The sequence below is a fragment of the Panicum hallii genome, chromosome 1, assembly GCF_002211085.1.
Source record: "Panicum hallii strain FIL2 chromosome 1, PHallii_v3.1, whole genome shotgun sequence".
Taxonomy (NCBI): domain Eukaryota; kingdom Viridiplantae; phylum Streptophyta; class Magnoliopsida; order Poales; family Poaceae; genus Panicum; species Panicum hallii.
Genome location: NC_038042.1, coordinates 3,985,430 through 4,007,482, shown reverse-complemented (window position 1 = coordinate 4,007,482; position 22,053 = coordinate 3,985,430). Strand labels below are relative to the sequence as shown.

The 22,053-nt window shown below is 47.2% G+C and overlaps 1 protein-coding gene across 1 annotated transcript; it reads left to right on the top strand.

The window, feature by feature from the left end:
- The first annotated feature begins 13,954 nt into the window (after positions 1–13,954).
- On the top strand, positions 13,955–15,272 carry LOC112888942 (RING-H2 finger protein ATL56-like). Its single transcript, XM_025955353.1, has one exon. The coding sequence runs from the start codon at positions 14,166–14,168 to the stop codon at positions 14,745–14,747; it is 582 nt and encodes a 193-aa protein (XP_025811138.1). The 5' UTR covers positions 13,955–14,165; the 3' UTR covers positions 14,748–15,272.
- The last annotated feature ends 6,781 nt before the right edge of the window (positions 15,273–22,053 follow it).

Below are 22,053 nucleotides of genomic sequence, written 5' to 3'. Positions count from 1 at the left end.
CGCATGTTCAGCGATCCGTCTGTCAGTGGCAAGCAACGCCGTGCAGAGCCTCTCTGAAACTTCTTGCAGCTGCGTTCTTCCCAAACTGCAAGTGTGAGTGTGACACAAAAGTTACGGCCAAATCTACTGGTGAATTCTAGGAATTGGGAATGAGGTTGTCGTTGGGCGTTGCAGCTTCAGATCAGTCTGTAACTGAGAATATGCAGATGAAAGGAACTTGGAGCTGGCTTTATCTGAAAGTCTGAAACTAGTCGGCGGCAATTGGCAACGGTGGTGGCTCAGGTAGATGGGAGCGCTTTTGGGCGGCCAGCCAGGCCAGAGTGTGATCGAGAAAGCAAGGGCCTCCCTGCCGCGGCTACCCCACATGACGGCCACATGGGCTTCTCTCCAGACTCGGAGCACGCACATGACGCTTTCCGGCACGCTCGGTAGCGCGCCGTGCGCAGTAGGCACAGCCGGTTCCTTGGACCTCCACAATTTCAGGTGTCTTTCTTCCCCTCCTGCCTGCCTCTGTGAATTAATTTTTTTTTTCTGGCTCTGATATCATACTGCCTGTGCTTTGGGCCTCTGGGGGGCCCTGGCGTTATGGAGCAGGAGCACCCATGTGAGTGGAGTGAGGTTTTGCTGGTTTGTTCGGGGGCTGAAGATATCTGCCTTTGGACTGGAGGATCACATGATCCAAATCGCAGCAAAAGGTATTGAATTCGATGGGATTGTTGCTGGGTGTTTTTTTTTAATCAGAGTACTCTTGCTCGGTGAGATATCCTAAGGCTGACACATGCAGAAAAGTATTCAGATATGTTTATTTTAGGGCAAAGTATTCAGATATGTTAGCAAGTCTACTTTGTTCTTGTTATCTCTCTTTTTTTATGTCTACTTTGTTCTTCACTGAAAGAACAACGATGGCAGGATCGAACAGCCTATCGATCCAGAGTAATACGGGCCTAGTGTCTCTGCAGAGGAAGAGTATTATGGGCCTTGCTATGGTAGACAATCACACACAGCCCAACGGGTGACCTGCTTTCTCATCACGGCCCGCAGCACCCGCGCGTGGCGGCGAACTCACGCGGCCCATCCGCCAGCCGCGCGGGCGAGGGAGAGAGGGAACAGGGGAGAGATGCCGTGCACGCTGCCGCGCCTGACGCGCGCGCGGCGGCGGCAAGCGGCCGAGGCGGTTGCGGCCGGAGACCAACGCGGCGGCGGCGTCTGTTCATTAAGGTTGATCAAACGATGACGCGATCTCGTTGGCGAGCTGGAGGTTTGCGCAGGGCGGCAAGAAAGTCTCAGGTGGTTTCATCCGTCAATAATAATACAGTGTTATTGTACGTACTCCGCTGACCACCAAGCGTTGTTCAACCATGTAAGCATACAGACAGAGACAGGGCTAGGGCAAGCCAAAGTGCAAGCATGAAGGCCGAGTTTGGTCATGGCAAGCCAAAGTACTCGTTGTGATGGCAAGGCCGATTGGTGCTTTTAGTTTGGCGCATGTCAGGGTTGTAAAGCAAAACATTATCCATTTCTACCTTTAATAGTTTACTAACGTTGTAGCTCTTCTATCCATTCGTGAAAAAGAATGTGCATTGGCTAGCCATTTATGCTCACATGGATTGCCGGCAAAATACCTAGCAAGTAGCAACGATTTGCATTTATAATGATGTGAATCAGGCGGTCGAATTGCCTGTCACGGCTGCCCGGAGAAGAAGTCCCCGCATTCCCGAGGGCTTCGTTGCTTTTCAGCTGTCCTAATCATAGATCCAGTATAAACAACACGTCCCCTTGAAGCCTCTTCCAAGTTTTATTAATCCGAACGGATAGAGGGGGAAAAAAGAGAAAGAGACAACTTTGACTTTGGTTTTCTTTTATTCTTTTGCAAAAAAAAGAAAGAGAGGGAGAGAGAGAGCTGCAACCTTATCTTGGTCAGCTTAACTGAACGCTGCTGCCAAAGCCGAGGATCCGAGTGCCCTCCGAGCTCCCGCCCCGCCCGATCCCCCAATTGAAAATCTTGCCCGCCGAATATACCCCCCGCAGGCCCCGACACCATTCTTGGAAGGCTTTGCCGTCGTATCCTAACCCCACGCTGGCCAACATCCAACGGGGGACAGCGCGGGCCATCGGTCGGCGGCTGAAGTGAAGGTGAAAGGAAGCCATCGCCGTTGCCGCGTGCCGCGGGGGTCTCCGCCGCTCCGCTTCCTGGCCAGGGCCAGTAGCCGGGCGCACGGGTCCGCGTGGACGAGCGTGTCAGCCACCCCGGCCGCCCATTCGTTCACAAGCCTGCAGCGCCGGAGCGTCCGTTCGTGCCTCGGATGGCACTCCTCCAACCTCCATCGTGGCCGAGTAGACCCGCGGAGCTCCAGGTCAATGCACTTTGGGTTTATGTTCTGTTCTTTGCTAACTGATCAAAAAAATGGAGGAGCCTGTCAAGAGGTGCCAGTGTAGACGCGAAGGGTTAGTAGTTCTTTTGCACCCCGTGGATGATCGTTTACTCCTCACGACGGACTATAATGTTGCAATAATTTCATGCTTGCTTTGTAATAATTGTGTACCGATGCCTCCTCTGTGAACGGGTCTGAATTCTGAACTTATGATTATTATTTCCATTATCGAAAAAAATATTTGGCAGGGAAGCAAATAGTTATCTAACTGGTGGATCACCAAAGAATTAAGCTTGAATAAGTATGTTACACTGATGGAATCAGCATATTTAAGAGGGAGAGGAACGAGGGGCATGGCCCCATTTGGGCTCCTCCGCTATCCTCCACCAGTAAATGGCATGATAGGAGTGCTCAATTAAGTTGGTTAAGCGTTGTAATATAATTACTGTACTCCTACATGATCTTGTGTCTAAAATTTATTTCGATTGAAAGGTACTACTCAGGATATAGAGTACTAATCAACTTTTCCTAATGTCTCGTCAAAACATTATTTCCCTAAATGAAATTTGATATCGACATTTGAACTAAGGTAAAGACAGACAGCATGTAAAGGACGGGGCACCTAAAATCTTACAAACCATCCAAAACTTCTGCTTCTTTTTTTTTCAAAAATAAAATCTTTATCATTTTTTCTAGAGCATAGATAATAGTTTTTTCCTCAAACACTACGCATTAAGAATATTTTTGTAATTTCGCTAAATGAGTAGCATGGCAAAAGAAATTCAATTTAGACTCGTCATATCCATCGTTTCAGTTCACACGCACCCCAAAATCCTTGAATTACATATGATGCATCATCGGTTAATCACAAATGGACAGCAATGCCTACGTATACTCAACACGTCCGTAGAAAGACCAGATAGATAGCGACTGATCTAAGCTTTCGTTTGGTACAACTTCAACTTCTCTTAAAACGATTTCTGAAGCAGTTTCTTTGATGAAGCTGAAACTGTTTTTAAAATCGTTTGGCGAAATATGGGCCTCCAGAAGAAGCTAGGTGAAGCTACGATTTCTGACTTCTTCTCCTCGGTGTAGGCCGAAAACAGTTTCACCAGGTGTTTCACGTGTGTATATATATCTTGCATAATCTGACTAATGTGTATCTCACAATTATATATGGTTTATTTTCACCGATTTTTGCGACCGATACGTCATATATACACATACATGTGTGTGTTAATTGTGTCTATGAATTCAGCAGGTCATCGATGGCTTCTTGAGGTTGGAAGCAGTGCAGGTGATGATGCTACGGTGGTCATCAACTCCACGGCATTGGATGGGGGCAAGATCCAACTCATATTTTGTATCGATAGATCGTGTCCTCCCGTGATCGAACGTGTTACTGTTGCGGTACTCTAAAGCCGTATCACTGTTACGACACGAGGAGTGAGTGCCAGACCAAGTGCAGCGTCTGCACTCTGCAACCCCAAATGCCCACCGCATGCAGCTCTTCCACAAGCGCCCGCTGATCGTCTGCAAAGTGCCCGCCACAGACCATCCGGAGCATCGGCTCAACTCTACCTTGCGCAATGCATCCTAATAATATAAAACGTTGTCAAAATAGAGTGATTGTCTCCCCTCCCGGTGACCTAAAAAAAAGGTGATTGTCTGAGAATAAAATCATTTGAGCGAATGTTACTACCATCATGTCTGAGAATAAAACTATGCAGAGAAGCAGATATGTTCGCAAGTCTGCTTTGTTACTGTTCTCTCTCTCTCTGTCTTTTTTAAAAAAATCTACTTTGTTCTCACTAAAAGAACAGCGATGGTAGGATTATCGAACGGGCATCCCTATACATCTTCCGTGCGATGGGAAGCTTCATCATCGCACGGCCTGAGGTCGGCCGAGGAGCAAGCCTCATCCAACCAATCACTATCACCGTTTTTTTCGTTACGTGTTGCTGGATATGCAGTGGTTCTCACTGCTCATCCATCCCAGCAGAATGTAAGTTCCTTTATTTTCTTTTGCTTTTGTTTCCTAATAAATATTAATAAGCAATGCATTATCTGTAACTTTTTGCTTCGGTGCATGCCAAAACATTAGTCATTTCTACCCGTTAACTTTTACTAACGTGTAGCTCTTCCATCCATTGGAGAGAAAAAAAATCGTCAATCGAGATGAAGAAAATACATTGGCTAGCCATTTATGTTCACATGGATTGCCGACATAATCCCTAGCCTAGCAATCGATCTGCATTTATAATGATGTGGATCAGGCGATCGGATTGCCTGTCACGGCTCCCTGGAGAAGGAAATACTCTGCATTCCCCATGGCTTCATTGCTTTTCAGCTGTCCTAATCATTGATCCATTACAAACAACACGTCCCCTTGAAGCCTTTTCCAAGTTTTATTTATCCGAACGGATAAATAAAAAGAGAAAAAGAGACAACTTTGACTTGGTTTCCTTTCCTTTTATTTCCTTTTGTTCTCTTGCCAAAAAAGAGAGAGAGAGCCGCAACTTTATCTTGGTCACCTTAACCGAACGCTGCCAAAGCTGAGGATACGAGTGCCCTCTGTACTCCCCCTCCCCTGTTCTGATCCCCCAATTAAAAATCTTGCCCGCCCGAATATACCCCCCACACCATTGTCTGAAGCCTTTGCCGTCGTATCCTACCCCCATGCTGGCCAGCGGCCAACGGGGACAGTGCGGGCCAGCGGTCGGCCGGCGGGGTCAAGGTGAAAGAAAGCCATCGCCGTTGCCGTGTGCCGCGGGGGGGCTCGGCGTGACGCTCCGCTTCCTGGCCCTGGCCCGCCGGGCGCACGGTTCCGCGTGGACTAGCGTGTTGGCCACCCCGACCGTCCATTCGTTCACAAGCCTGCAGCGCCGGAGCGTCGATCCATTCGTGCCCCCGATGTCACTCCTCCGACCTCCATCGTGGCCACGTAGACCAGCGGACACCGGACAAGGAATGGTTTGCTTCACGTGGTTGATGCCTTTTTTTAATTACACAAAACAATTCGTACAGATATACGCGAACTTTACCTGTATAAATATCTTCGAATGCTGAACCGTCTCGCTATCGTCCCGTCTCGCTATTGACGGGAACATGGTCTACCACTGAAAGCACAACGCCATTAAATTTTAAAAAATTCATTTTTATGGAAAGTTAAACCCAAAACCTGAGAATTACTGAGGCTCTAATAACCATTGGACTATGGATCCTTTCACCACGTGGTTGATACTGGACGATAGGACAAAAGATGCACCAGACGTGGTGCCCACACACCTCGTGCATAAGGCTGAGTCCAGTGGTGGGGGAAGATATCTCCCCGCCACGTCAGCTCTCACCCCCACTCTCACTCTACTCTCACCCCATCCCTCCAATGCAGGAAAAAAATTCTGTGCGGCGGTGCCGCAAACCGCCCCTGTGCGACGCCGCCTCCGATTGCTGCCGCGTGGACCTGTATTCTCATCTAACAGAGAAGCTAATTAAAGAGCTGCAAATGACGGAACCAGACGGCCGGCTCCGGCTCACATGGCTTCGGCTTGCATTAGGAATTTGCGGCTTGGTCCAGGTTGCAGGTTGCCTTCCCTCGTAAGATGACCAACCCTGGCTCTAGCAAGCACGCCGCCGTCATCGCCTTGGCCGCGCCGTTGCCAGGTGATGGTGCTGCTATTGCCACCACAGCCATGGAAATTAATCCATCCTCATCCTCACCTCTAGCACCTGACATGGAACCCCAACCCGTGCAATCTCCAACCAACATGGTCATTGGGCTTGAAGATGGGCTTGGTGACGGGTCTGAAGACAATAGGATCAGTGCAACTATCGGGTATCATGGAGATGAAAGGAGGCAAGCAACTCACGTAAGACTACCTAGTTGTTTGATCATTCATTATTTTTCATTGATATTGTCTGATCATGCATGAACGTACTTACATCTTGTTAACCCACGTACCACAGATCAATGATAAAATCAAGGAAACTTTGATTGTTCCTGAAGTTGGAATGGCTTTCGATTCAGAGGTCAATGCTTATGACATGTACAATAATTATGCTGGTAAAATTGGATTTAGTATTAGAAAGAGCACGACGAGGCACCGATCAGATGGTACCATATATCAGAAACATCTTGTTTGCAGTAGTGAAGGACATGCGAAAGATGATTCATCATCGAAAGGCATGATAAGGACAAGGTGCGGTGCTCGTATTCAATTTAGTGTTAGTAAGGAAGGGGTTTGGATGGTGCAAAAGGTTGTATTTGAGCACAATCATTATCTTGCTAGTCCAAATAAGACGAAAAATCTAAGATCCCAACGACGTTTCACAGAAGCAGATAGGAAGCTAATTGGACAGATTAGAGAAGCTGGGATGAAGCCTGCCCAGGTGTTTGAGTTCATGAAGGAGTTTTATGAAGGAGCTGGTAATATGTCATTTACTAAGATAGATTGCAATAATGAGATTGGTCATGAACGGAAGAAGTATTTAGAATCCAATGATACACAAACACTATGCAACTATTTGAGGAATAAGCAAATAGAGTATCCCATATTTTTTATGCAGTTGATATTGATGAGGAATCTGGTCGTATAAATAGCTAATTTCTTTTAGGCAGATGGCCAGTCTATAATGGATTATGCATGCTTTGGTGATGCTGTGTCATTTGACACCACATTTCAAACTAATAAGTTTGAAATGACTTTTTCTCCAATCCTCGGCACCAACCACCACAAACAAACAATAATTTTTGGAGCTGTATTGATATTTGATGAATCAATTCCATCATTTATATGGCTGTTTGAATCCTTTTTGGAAGCAATGTCTGGCAAGCATCCGAGCATAATTTTCGCAGATCAAGATGTGGCTATGGCAGGTGCAATTGCTTATGTATTACCAAACACAAGTCATCGTCTTTGTATATGGCATATTTATCTAATGCAGCTAAACATCTTGGGCATGTAATTCAGAAACACCCTGAGAAGTTTCTACCTGCTTTTAAGAGTTGTGTGTATGAAGATAGATATGAATTTTACTTCAACAAGAAGTGGCATGACTTGTTGCAGGAATACAATCTTGAGGATAATGAATGGATGTCAAACCTATATGCTTTGAGAAGAAAATGGGCAATTATCTACCGTGACTCATTTACAGCTGATATGACCTCCACTCAAAGGAGTGAAGGAATGAATAATATTTTCAAGAAAAGATTTCGTAGGAAATTCGGTCTTTCAGAGCTTCTTGTAGAATGTGAGAAGGTATCTGCTAGTCTCCGTGAAAATAAGGTGAATGCAGATTTTCATTCACGTCAAAAGATTCCAGTTACTTACAGCCCTAATTTACCTATGTTGAAGACTGCAGCTGAATCATATACAAGGAGAATTTTCTTAGAGTTTGAGACAGAATTTAAGGATCAATTTCTATTAACCGGGTAATTGTTACAAACAGAGGGGTCAGTTTTCACATACATGGTCACACATATGCAATCTTCTTATGGAGCAACAGTTGTATTCAACACTACAGATATGACCATCAAATATTCTTGCAGAAAGTATGAATCCGTAGGTGTGTATACTAATTTTGAATTTTAATTTATTTTGATAATAAAAAATGATGCATAACGGCTTCCATATATTTTAGGTATATTATGCAAGCACGCCCTCAAAGTCTTCAACATAAAAGATATTTTTATTTTTCCATCACAATATATACTTAATAGATGGACAAAATATGCAAAACGAGAATTTTTTGTTGAGAGCCAAGGAACAAAGAAGAAAAATTTGACAACTCAAGCTGCACGTATCTCACGAAAGGCAATATCTGTTTGCATTGAAGTGTTCGCTGTCAAAAGAGCTTCTTGATGATTTGGAGAAAGCCATAGATAGGTTGGACTTGGAAGCAGATAATTCTATAAGCAAGGTGCAAGAAAAAAACAATGAGGTTCCTCCAGTTTTACCGGACTGTTCTACAAATACATTAGCAGGTAAAATATCGTTTAGAGTGCCCCGTGTGGTGAAAGGTCCAAAGAATAAACGGTCTACCATATCACTTGAAAAGAGAAAAGGGAAGAAAAAGAAAAGTAGCAACAACAAAGGTAATGATTCTACCGATTATAGCAGTTTTCCCAATATGTAGTGCTTTATTCAATTCATTGGCTGTTTTAACTTGTATTGTTGGTTACAGGAGAACATGAAAATGGCACAAATGAAAACATACATGAAGCCACTTATATGTGTGGCCATCCTTCAGCTGTGCAATTCCATCATTCCAGGGCGGTTATACTAATGTCACAATGCCAGACTTTAATATGTATGTGAGTTCTTTAGGAATTGATGCTTCTGCTGTACAAGAAAGATACACAAGTCTTCTACTTGGAGTTGATCAAGTTGTTGTGTCAGCTGTTAGGAAATTACATTTTGATAGTGTGCCAAATAATGAAAATATTTGATAGTTGCTATTTTGGTTATTTGTAATATGATGCAACCATTTTCATTGTAAGATGACAGATTGGGCTGCTGATTCTGTATCAGCTAATGCTATTTATTATTAGTTCAATAAGTTGAGTTGTTTCAATCCACAATAATCTTGCCGACCATAATAAGTCTGACATGTATTAAAGAACACAACAATCTTGCTAACTAGAACAACCAGAATAATTGATTTCAAAACTCAATATTTATTTCTGTTGCAGGATCCAAATTTACATGCTCTCCATGAGTTTTCACACAGATCTCTGCTAGTCTTATATATGCGGCCAAAACCTACCTACAATCACTTCACTTTCAGGAAGCGCAGAGGAAGCAATATATTTGTTTGTTGCTTGTTGTCTCAGGAACACACGAATCAAATCTGATCCGAACCAAAAAACAATGCTTCTACGGCCACAGCTTTGTACTTCAGCTAGACAAGACTCACACAAGGACTTTTAATCAACACATCTTGCTCGATCCTCACATCAGACTCACAGCAGGACTTGAAATCAACGCTTCGTGGTCCATCATCTAAGCAATGCCTCCTGAGAGTTTCTATTGAAGCTGCAAGCACCATCAACTCGTTAAAGTCACAGAGAACATAAAAAATTTACACATCAATTTGTGCAAAAATGATGATCCAATTTATTGAACTAAATACCGCGTCATACTAATGTTTCTCTTACTTGGCATTTCATCGAACACTTACGGGTGTGAGAACAAGCCACTGCAGAGCTAATGGAAAGCTGAAACTATTTCACGGCAACAACGGCTAAATCAGGTACAGATGATGGCAGGGAACACACTTGGGGCTGGGGCGAAGGTGGGGAGGCCTAACCTGGCAGCGGCTTAAACACGGCGAAGAGTCCGGTAAGAGGTGCGTGCAGGACCGAAGGCGAGTCTGATTCCGGTTTCCAGCCGAGCTTCTGAGGAGGCGTACGAGGCTGAGGAGCCGTGGCCGGAAATCCTGATGCAAGCCGATGCCGTGCGAGCCGGAGCTGGGAAATCGGTAGATTAGTTTCTCCGTCCGTTAGATGAGAATACAGGTCCACGCTGCAGCAATCGGAGGCGGTGTCGCACAGGAGCGGTTTGCGGCACCGCCGCACAGAATTTTTTCCTCAATACACAGGCTATAGTGCCAGCTCTCACTTCTCTCTCCTCCACGTCAGGTTTTTTTCAGATTTAATTATTTCAACCTCCTTTGTTCGAATATGCAAAAGATTTCAAGAAATAAATTTTATTCAACTTAAAAAAGTTACCGATTACATAATAAATAAAAAAATTAATAAAAAATAAAAAATTACATAATAAATAAAAAAATTACATAAATCTAAGTATGACTATGTGCCCACACATGCTCAACCAAATCCTGCTGGAGCTGTGCATACATCGGTGAGTCCCTCATCTCGGTGTCCATCTGAATTCTGGCAGCTAGGGTTGGTGGTGCATCGTTGTGGATCGGCGGACCGACATTAGATGCAACTGTCTTATAGATCTCGTCCAAATCGGTATCACGCTCGTCATCTATGATCATGTTGTGTAGGATGACACATGCACGCATGATCAACCCAAGAGTACGCTGTGAGTAAGAGCGTCCGGAAACTGCTATAATGTTGAACCTAGACTTGAGCAGTCCAAACGAACACTCAACATTTTTGCGCCAAGTTGCTTGAGCATTTGTGAATACCTGAAGCTTCTCACACTGCGGAAGAGTAATACCCTTCATAAACACCGGGCAAGAGGGGTAGATGCCGTCGGCAAGGTAGTAACCCCTATTGCACTCATGTCCATTAACCGTAAAGTTCACTACGGGTGCTTCTCATCTAAGCACATCAGTGAATAACGACGACTGATTGAGTACATTGATGTCGTTGTTGGACCTGGCCACTCCAAAAAAGGCATGCCAGATCCAACGATCATACGATGCAACGGCTTCTAAGATAATGGTGGGATGTTTTATGTCCCCCCTTGTGAATTGCCCCGCATGTGCCACCGGACAGTTTCTCCATTGCCAATGCATGCAATCGATGCTCCCTAGCATGCCCGGAAAGCCACGCTCCTCGGCTTTCGCTAGTAGACACTGAGTATCCACGATATTTGGTTGACGGCAAAACTCATCCCCGTAACAGTCAATGATGCCTTCATAGAATTTTTCTAGACAATCTAATGCAGTTGATCTAGCAAGCTCTAGGTACTCATCTATCGAATCCGCAGCGCCTCCATAAGCTAACAAGCGTAAGGCCGCGGTACACTTTTGTAGCGGAGAGAGACCATGACGGTTGCAAGCATCTTCTTTTTGGGTGAAATATGGAGAGTATTCACCTAATCTATGCATAATACGTAGAAAAAGTTGACGCCTCATTCGGTATCTTCGCCGAAAGTAATTAGGAGGATAAACGCAGTTGTCGGCGAAGTAGTCTTGGAACATCCGATCATGGGCACCCTCACGATCACGCCTGATGTAGCGTCGACAACGTTGCCTTCTGCTTGACTCCTCTTCAAGATTGAGCATCGCCTCCTCATACTCCGCTTGGAGCGCATCGATCATTTCAGCCTCCATTCCTTCACTCGAATTCGTGGTAGATGAAGACATAGTGTCGAGAAGAGTGAAATTGAAGTGTGGATGGGGGAAATGAGCTCAAATGGGGTGAGCAAGGAGTGAAACTCGGGTGGGGTATTTATAGGGGGGTTAGGGATGAAATTTGGATTTTTTTGCAATTTTTTTTAAATTTTTTGAGTTCAAACGGTCAAATAACGGCTAGTTCAACGGATAGTCCGCGTGAACCAATAGAAACGCGCCACATCACTCCCGTCCCACTCCTCTCGCCCGTGCACGCCGACGCCAGCGCGCCGCCTCGCTCCCGCCCGCCTCCCGCCCCCGCGCGCCTGCCAACGCGGGCGAGAGCGGGGCGATAGCGCCCGCTCCCGCCCAGCGGGATCCATCTCGCCCTCTCTCTCCCACCCGACCGCCTCCCGCCCGCCTCCCGCCTACGCCACGCTAATAGGGGGGCGGTACCGCCCCCATTTGGCACCAGCCTAAGAGCGGAGCATGACTCAGATCAATGTGTTTTGGGTTTAGGTTCTGTTCTTTGTTTGCAGCAAATTAAACCGATGACAAAATGGAGGAGCTTGTCAAGACGTGTCAATGTCTAAAGTGTAGAGTTACGAAGTTCTTTGCATCCTATGGATGACTGTTCACTCCTCGCGCTCGCCAATAATATTGGACTGTTATGTGGCGTAAGCTTCGATCTTATTTTGTACTAATTGTTCTAATTGTGTATCCATGCCGCCTCCTCCATGAAGGATTAGGAAAAAAAATTAATTTACCTTCAAGTATAGTTAAAGTCTGGATAATTCTCTAAACTATAACTTGATTCAATTTACCCTCTAAACTATACCATTTAGTTCATTTTAACCCTAATACAATTTATTTTTTTCCATACACAAGTTGAATTTTAATTTCAAGTTTTGCTGGGAAGCAGCGGACATCACAATGTTCATAAATAACTTTGAACTCCAATAATTAATTTATTATTAAATATCCTAATCTATCAAAATAATGATAAAAATTATGATGTATTTTTTCTAACATGTATTATGATGTGTACTGTCATCTTGTAAAAATTTAACTTAAAACTCCACCTATACATGGAGAAATGAAAATATATTATATTAGGGGGTGATTTGAACCAAAGAAAATAGTGGGGGTGGGGGTTAAAAATGAGCCAAACGATAGTTTAGAGGGGGTTATCTGGACTTTAGCTATAGTTGCGAGGAGTAATTTAATTTTTTTCTTTCATTATTGGAAAAAAATATTTGCCTGGGGAGCCTGCAGTAGTTATCTAATTTGGATTACCAAGAATTAAGCTTAAATATGTTACACTTAGGGGAATCAGCGTACCTAAGAGGGAGTGGGACGAGGGGCATGGCCTATTTCCACTAAGGTTGTGTTTGGATCTCTTCTTTTTAAAATTTTGGAATCTACTTAAGTAGACTATTTATCTTGGAATATGATATTCCACAACTTTGCAAAGTATACATATAAATTTATCTTAAATTCATAGAGGTGGGAGATGCAAATTGATTCTATAGATTCTCAATGCACAATTTATAACACACTCTTCGATTTGCATCCCTATAGCAAAAGTGCAGTGCATAAGTATCTCTACCATATGGCCAACAATAATATCAAATATATTATACATACAACTATGTTAGCTTAATTAATTTATATCTAAATTATGATTATTAGAATGGAATTCAATTCCAATAATCCAAACAGAGCCTAAATGAAATTTGATATCGTGGTTTGACCTACTCCCTCCGTTTTTATTTACATGTCGTATTAGGTTTGTCCTAAGTCAAAGTTAATTAACTTTGATCAATTATATAAAAAAATATAGCAACAACTATACTATCCAACATATGCATTATCAACGTATACTTTATGGTCGATTCAATAAAATAAATTTGGTATTGTAAATATTATTATTATTTTTATAAATTTGGTCAAACTTAACTAAATTTAACTTAGGACAAATTTAATACGATATTTAAATAGAAATAGAGAGAGTACGTAGAGAGAGATAACATGTAAGTTAAAGGACGGGCACCCAAAATCTTATAAACCATCCTAATTTATCGTTTTTTCTAGAGAGTATATATAATACTTCCTTTATCCTAAATTAATAGTCATTTTAATTTTTCTAGATTCATAGTTTTTTATGCATCTACGTATATATTATGTCTAGATGCATAGCAAATCCTATAAATTTAGAAAAATTAAAAAGACTAATAATTTAGAATAAAGGGAGTAGCCTTAAGAATATTTTCATGATCGCGTTTCAAAATATAGGTTGTTTTAGCAAATTTAGATGCATAATTTTTGCTAGATATATATCTAGATTTGCTAAAATAAACTATAATTTGGAACGGAGGGGTAGCATGGTAAAAGGTAAAAGAAATCAATTAGACTCGTGATATTCATCGTTTCAGTTCACATGCACCCCAAAATCCTTGAATTCCAGATGAGGCAGTCATCGGTTATTCACCAAATGCACAGCAACTCCTACGTATTCAACGCGTCTGCAGGAAGACCAGATAGCGCCTCATTTGACTTGCATTAATTTCCTCCTGGTTCCTACAAAAACCGTTTGCCCTCACGCCGACCCGCCCGCCAAAAGCTCAAGGTAGGGGGAGCCCTTCCAATTCCCGGCTTGCCCACCGATCCCCAGAAATCTTTCCCCGCCGGATATTCCAAGCCCACGCCGCGGAGCCCGTGCTCCCGCGAGCCGCGCCAAGGACGCCGCCCGCCTCATCCAAAATGGCCCCGCCCGCCCCGGCCGGCGCGCGCGAGCTCGTCGTCCCCGCCGCGCCCGCGCGGCCGGAGGAGCCTCAGGCTCCCCCTCCCCCTCCGCATGATCGGGACGTCGCCAAGCGCGGGCGCCCCGGCCCCCGGCCCCAGGGCGCCGGCGCGCGCATCCTGTCCCTCGGCGTGCGGGCTGCGGTGATGGCGGCCGCGATCGCGATCTTCCTCCTCTTCGCCGCCGCGTCCGCCGTGCTCCTCCTCGTCCTCGTCGTCGCCGCGCGCGCCTTCCGCCACCACCGCGGCAGCCGCTACCGCGTCCCGTCGCCCGGCCCGCCGTCGCCGCTCCGCGCGGGGCTCTCGCCCGCCGACCTCCGCCGCCTCCCGACCTTCGCCTTCCCCTCCCCCCCGCGCGGCTGCGACGGGACCCCCTCCGCCTCCCCGTGCGCCGTGTGCCTCGAGGCCGCGCGCGCCGGGGAGCGGTGGCGCGCGATGCCGGCCTGCCGGCACGCGTTCCACGCCGCCTGCGTCGACCGCTGGCTCGCCAGGTCGCCCGCCTGCCCCGTCTGCCGCGCCGCCGTTGCCGTCCCGGCGAGGTGATGCCGCGTCCTGCCCACGCGTGGGCAATACACCATACAGGTTTGGTTCTCGTTCGGTGCTCGGCAGAGTGCTCCGTGCCGTGCCGTGCCGTGTACGATTGATAGCTGCTGTACACTCCGCCATGAAATTTCTGCTTTTGTAAAGAGAGATGCAGAAAAGGAAATGAACCCATAAAAGATTGCCGTTTCTAAGAAATTTTCGATGTTAAGTTTACAACATCGGGAATTCCATGCTCTGTGTTGTAGTGCACCATGTGAATTCTGAAGCATGAGGATTGGTTTGCCGCAACATCCTGTACGGGGATTAATGTCTGATGGGTACTGCTTAACAATAGAATTTGAATGATGTGATCCTTCTCCCGCGCAACAATATAATAGTGGTGTAGAAAGCTGGAGACTGAAGAAATTTTGGAACTTCTGAATAATTCCGAATTTAGTTGCACACTCAGGTACTTGAACCGAGGCACCGAGCATTTATATTCTTGACCCATTTATTTCCAACTGCTAACTGCTTTCTTTCTTCCTCTTTCGGTCGTATACATCATTTATGTTCTTGACCCAAAGTCTGGATTTTGTGCTACCTTGGGACTACTATTCAACATGACGATGGATGAATACGGACTGATTTCAGTCCACTGAAACTTATCCTAAAGCAACAAACCTAGTTTCAGCTGATTCTGAATTCCGCGTAGATAAGAACTCGCCGTACCCCCTTTAGAAGACTTTTTTTTTTAATGTTTTTGACTCCATGCGTTTTGCTTTCCCAGTACCAGCAAGATTGCAGTTCTGGTTACACAGCATCTCATCTGAATGTTGTTAGGAGCTAGCAAGTAACATTTTGCATCTAATCCTGTCCTGTTAATCACCCATATATACCATAAATCAGGCATCGCTTATGCATGTATTGTTACCTTTTAACCAGTGCAGAGATGGTTGAATATCTCAGGCCGTCTGGCTCCATCTATTAGAGCTTTGTTCCAGACTCTCTGTGAGAGGAGAGATTGCTCGAGACTTTCAGTACTTACTGAGCATCAGTTGCCATATATTTTCAGTCTGAAGAGACTAGCCTTCAAAAGGGTCTTTGTCCATATTGCAGAACACATTAAATTTTCTGCTTTTGAGTAACTAATAGGAGTAGTTAACAGTTTTCTTCAGACATGACCATCAACGTTGCAGGCTTGCAGACTTATGATGGAAAGTGGGGTGACTCCCAGCCGCAGTGGGCAACTGGGCTATCGTTGCTGTTGCAGCCACTTTGCAGGCCCCTTCCCTGCAACTTCAGTTGTCTGAACTCTGAAACCTGAACGACTGCCGATTGGTTGTTATCTATGAAGGTTGCTGCCTTACTGGGGTAAGTCTCGGGCAGTAATGATTTTGTGATTTGCCAATAATTTCCCTCTTACTTGTCATAGATCTTCTGTGAGCGATGCCTTCCCGGCAATCACAAGCTGAAAAAAGTCTCTTCTGGTTTCCTGGCAGTGGCCGGCAACGGCAGCCTCGCTTTTGGAAAGTAGAGGCTGCGAGGAAATGATGAGCCAGGGTGTTCAAACTTTCTTCATGCTGGATTCGCCCGTCGACTCGAACAGCAAGTCCAGTGTTCATTGTTCAAGCCCGTCGAACGGACCAGCGGTCAGGTCAGCAGTCAGCGGCGGCGAATTCCGCATGTCCGGTCAGGCCAGCAAGCGTAGCGGTGGAAAGATCGGTGCGCTGATGCGGAAGTGATGGGCTAGCTAGCTTGCCATCGCGTGACGTGCCTAGCCCGGAGCTTTCCCTTCCCTGTAAACGTCGGTATCAACCACACCACGCGCACTTCTTCTTCACCTCACCCGGCACGGTGGTGCAGGACTGGCGGACGGCAGCAACGCTTATCTGATAAATCCGGCACCATTTATGTTGCCTTTTGATCGGCGCAGATTGGATCTGATCACGAGCCGACGGACCCGACAAACCCGATCCGACCCACCCGAAAAACTCGACACGGCCAATATATGGGCCAAGCTCATGCTGAAATTATTGGGTTTTACCTGATCCGATCCAAACCCAACCTAACCCCATCACGTGCCGGTCAGCCTCGGGTCAAAAAATCCGGTCCGGTGGTCGAGTCAGCTCGGGCTCCGACCGAAGTAAAAAACAATGGGTTTCTTTTGACCCGATCTGAACCTAACAGATGATCAGATCTAGTGCAGATGGAGCAACCTCTTTTTATACCGTCTCGAAACATTTCAAACTGCCTTCTAAGAAAGGAGATTATTCGCCACTTTTCACTACTTGCTGAACTGATGACCAGCTATCAGAAGTTTTCAGCCTGAAGACCTTCAAAAGGGTCTCCTCATATCCCAGAACACATCGATGGTTAACAGCTATGTTCAGATATAACCATTGATTTTGCAGCCTTATACTGTTCTAAAAAGCATAGCTTCCGGTTGCATTGTGCGGTTTTTATCCCGGCAACTTTAGTTTTCTGAACCGGAACCCACGGCGATAGGTTATACGAAGGTTACTGAAGCGTCCCCCCCAATCAGGGAAGACTTAAAAGTGTTGAATTATCAGTCCCAGGAGGCTGATAACACTTTTATTACATCAGATGGTACATCACCGTACAACTCTGCGCGGTAATGGGCAGTGAAGCGCCACTATCGCGAGGATTACAACTAAAACCCACACTAATATACTAGCTACGAAAAGAGGATCATCAGAGTCTTGCGCCATACGGAATCCAACGGGGCCTCAACCACAGGCAAGACTGGGTGCAAGACGAAACCCTACTCGTTGTCTTCGGGGACGTAGTCTGGGTCTTCCACTGTAAAAGTAAGGAAGGGGTGAGTACAAACGTACTCAGCAAGTCCAATCACACCCACGGAGGGGTATAACAAAAATTAATGCACAGGACAATCCAAGGAATAAGGTTATGGTTCGTTTGCGGAAAACTCTGTTGTATGCAGGGGTTTGTTTTAAAAACATTTTTAAAACGAGTTTTCCTTGTACCAAGGAGCACACGGTGTTGATCCACACGGATCCAAGTTTTAAACTGCTACCGGACTCCCCGTCCGCCGTAGCACACGGCACAACTGCCGGACACTTTCCAAACAACTCACACCAGCCCATCCATTCCCAGAGATAAACACCAGTTATGTGACCACACCATAACTTGCCCAGTACCGTGGGCACGGCTATTCGAATAAATTTTAACTCTGCAGAGGTGTGCAACTTTACCCACAGGTGGGGTACCACAGCACGATCACCGTAGTGTCGGTGCAGATCCCAACAAAGCCATTACCCACCTTAGCTAGACCTGACTAGCCATCACGGGATCCATCAAGGGGTCATTCGACCTACCTCCGAGGTTTAACCAGGGCATAAGTCACACAGAGCTTATCCCTTCTCCTTGGTCACCCGTTGCTCTCAGCTCTCCTGATGACTATCAGGCTAACTAGTGGGATTTATGCTAAGCCGTTGCCCATACAACGGTCAAGTGGTTCGCACGACCAGAAGCTAGGTGAGATGTCACATCAACTCGGTCCTTAGGGGTGACAGGATGGATATCTCCCTCCTTTGCCCTACCACACAAGTACGAGCACACCAACGGCAATTCACACAGAAATGCCATCCACCCCGTCTGACTCGTCTTTCGAAACCACATTTTTATCCCTTCCCACACACACGCATTTTCTTTATAAATCAGGCGGTCAAGGTATGGTTATTTCAAACAAGGGTGGCTATCCTACCAGGTTTCCAGCATGCAAAACCATGCAATTCTATAAAACCGGCCACTGGGTTGTGTTTATAAAAACTAGGACAAAAACATGCATCAAAGGGCGGAATTGAACTTGCCATCGTCAAAGCCTTGCGGGAAATCCTGATCGAAGCACTGTCCCACGGGTTCGGGGTCGCAGCACTGGTCCTCGTTCACTTGGTCACAGTCGGGACCTTCCTCGTTCACTCCGTGTCCTACGACGCAAACAAACAGACACACAACCAAGCACAAGAATTAAAAGCTTTTATCGTTGAGCTTGAATCAGAAATAATTTAGCTATGGAGGTAGGGGTAATATTTTTGGGTGGTTTCTTAATGGCATGGCTAGAACTATACTAGAAAGGGCGTGGTAAAGTTTCGGGTCGATCGGAGGTCGTTTCGCACATAAAATGACGAGTTAAAGACGGTTTCAGGGACTAAACAAGGGTTTAGGGGCCTATTCGTAACTATACGGAAAGGACAAGGACCTATTTGCGAATCCTAGAAATATTCAGGGTACGCTGAAAGGTGTCGAGTGTATTTAGGTTTACGTAATCGAGGGGTTTGGTTCGAAATGCTAGAAAGAGTAGGGTCTTTTTAGCAAAAAGGGGGCATCTAGAGAAGGGGGGGGTTCCTTTGGGGTATTACAGGAAAAAGGAGGGGGCTTCGGGCAAAAAGGCCCCTTTCTTCCTCCTCTCCCCCGCACAAAACAGAGGAGGGAAAAGGGGGCACCGGCGGCGGCCAAATCCGGCCGGCCCGGGGCTCGGTGGCGGCTAGGGGGTGGGGGAAAAGGAAGAGGGGGAGGAGGAGAACCGATCCCCGGCCTCACCTCGGGCCGGGGTGGCGCGTGGAGGCCGGGCGGCGGCGGACCGAGGGCGGCGGCGGCGCTGGAGGCGAGGGAGGTGGCAGGCGGTGGCAGTGGAGGCCGTGGGGAAAGAGGGGCGGGGTGAGGGCCTATTTATAGGCCCTCAAAGGCGGCGGGTGGCGGTGGCCGGTGGGGAGGCCGGCGAGCGGCGCGGAGCGCCTTAATGGCGGCCGCGTCGTGGCGTCCGTGTCGCCGAGTGGTGGCGCAGGCGGCGAGGCCGGGGCGACGTGACGCGTGCGGGCACGTGGGGCGACGCTGTGCAGCGCGCGCGGCACAGCAGCGGCGGGCGGCGCGTCGTCCGTGCGCGCGTGCGCGCGTAGCGCGGCACGGCGCGGGCCAGGGCGAGGGCGCGGCAACGGGCGGCGCGGCGCGGCGGTCAGCGCGGTACGCGGGGCACGCGGAGCACGAGGGGTGGGCGTGCGTGCGCAGCACGGCCGGGGCAGCGCGGGCGGCTTGGCCGGCGTCCGGGCGTGCGCGGTAGTGGCAGGCGGCGCGGCGTCGCGGGCGCGCGTGCGTGCCGGGTAGAGCGCGAGCGGCGGCTGGCGCGGCGCGGCACGCGGCCACGCGCGGCGTGTGCGCAGGAGGGGAGGGGGCCGCAGCTCGGGGCCAAGCAGGAGGGGCCGGCGTGGCAGAGCGGCGCTCGGAAGCAGGGGAGAGGAGGAGGGAGGAGAGGGGGAAAAGAAAAAGGAGAAAGGAGGGAAGAAAGGAAAGAAAGAAAGAAAAGGAATGAGAAAAGAAATAGAAGGGAGAGAGAAAAGAGAAAAGAGAAAAGGGAGAAAAGGGTGGGGCGCGTCGGCGCCGGTCGCGGCGGCGACCGCGGCCGGTCGGCCACGCGCGCGCAGGATTCGCGCGCCGCGCGAGAAAGGGCTTGCGCCGGCGCTAATTGCGGAAAGCGGTCGCGCGGTCGTCGTGACGCGGTGGCGAGGGTCGAGGCGGTGCGCGTGGGGGAGGCCGGGCATTGTGTGGCACAGGGCGGGGAACGCAACGCGCACGTGTGGCAGAGAGGGTCAGGGTTTTACGGTGAATCAATTTTTAGTCGGAATACTCTATCGCGTAGTTTAGGCTTGAAATTTTTTTTCGGGGCGTTACAAACCTACCCCACTTAAATGAATCTCGTCCTCGAGATTCGGCTGGCTTCTAAATAGATGGGGGAATTCTTTCTTTAGGGCCTCCTCGCGCTCCCAGGTTGCTTCTTCTACTCCGTGTCTGCTCCATTGGACTCTGCATATCCGTACTTCGGAGTTTCTTGTCCTCCTGGTGACAGTGTCCAGAATTTTGACCGGTACTTCCTGATATCGCAAATCTGGCTGCAGGTCTATTGTTTCCACTGGTACATGTTCTCCCTCGGGTACTCTCAAACACCTTCTCAATTGCGAAACATGAAACACTGGGTGTACATCTGACATTTCTTCTGGTAACTCTAGTCGGTATGCCACTGCTCCGACTCTCTTCAGAACCCGATACGGTCCAATGTATCGGGGGGCTAATTTTCCTTGTACCTGAAATCTTCGTGTCCCTCGAATGGGTGAGACTTTGAGATAGACAAATTCTCCCGGATTGAAACTTATTTCCCGCCTCTTCTTATCTGCATAGCTCTTTTGTCGGGACTGAGCCGTTTTCAATTTCTCGCAGATTTTCGCTACTTTTTCCTCTGCTTCTTTTATAAGTGCGGGTCCTACTAGGGCCCGTTCTCCAACTTCCGACCACATTAGAGGAGTTTTGCACTTTCTTCCATAAAGGGCTTCGAATGGCGACATGCCCAAGCTGGCTTGGTAACTATTATTGTACGAGAATTCCGCATAGGGCAGACTCTGCTCCCAGTCCTTTCCATAGGTTAGGACACATGCTCTTAGCATATCTTCCATAATCTGATTTACCCTTTCGGTTTGACCATCCGTCTGTGGGTGATATGCAGAGCTGAAATCCAACTTGGTGCCCATGGCTTGATGCAAGCTTTTCCAGAACCTAGAGGTGAATTGGGTCACTCTATCCGAGACAATTCGGCTAGGCACTCCGTGTAACTTTACTATGTTTTCTACATAAAGTTTTGCCAGCTTTTCTCCACCATAAGTGGTTCGTACAGGTATAAGATGAGCCGATTTAGTGAGTCGATCCACTATTACCCATATGGAATCGTGTCCCTTCTGTGTTCGGGGTAGACCCACTACAAAGTCCATTCCTATTTCATCCCATTTCCAGACCGGGATAGGCAAGGGTTGCAATAATCCTGCCGGCTTTTGATGTTCGGCCTTGATCCTTTGGCAGGTATCACAATGAGCCACAAATCGTGCAATATCCGCCTTCATCCCATTCCACCAATATTTTTGCTTTATATCCATATACATTTTGGTGGATCCTGGGTGGATGGAGTAGGCCGAGTTATGGACTTCGTCCATGATTGTCTGCCTGAAGTCTCCATCCTGGGGTACACAAATTCTATCCTCATACCATAACGTTCCTTTGTCGTCCACTCTAAAACCTGGTGCTTTGTTTTCTCCAGTTTGCTTGCAGATCTTTACTAGCTCTTGATCCGAGTTTTGAGCCTCTCTAATTTTATCCTCTAGTGTTGGTTGGACGTTCAGCACATGGCTGGAACCTCGCGGGACAATGTGCACATTTAATCGTGCCATCTCCTCGCGCAGATGATCAGCTTTGGGCCCATAGGATTTCCGGCTTAAGGCGTCGGCTACTACATTTGCCTTTCCGGGGT

What these genes read in the sequence shown, in the direction of transcription:
- LOC112888942 (XM_025955353.1), top strand. Translation starts at nt 14,166, where the DNA reads ATGGCCCCGCCCGCCCCGGCCGGCGCGCGCGAGCTCGTCGTCCCCGCC.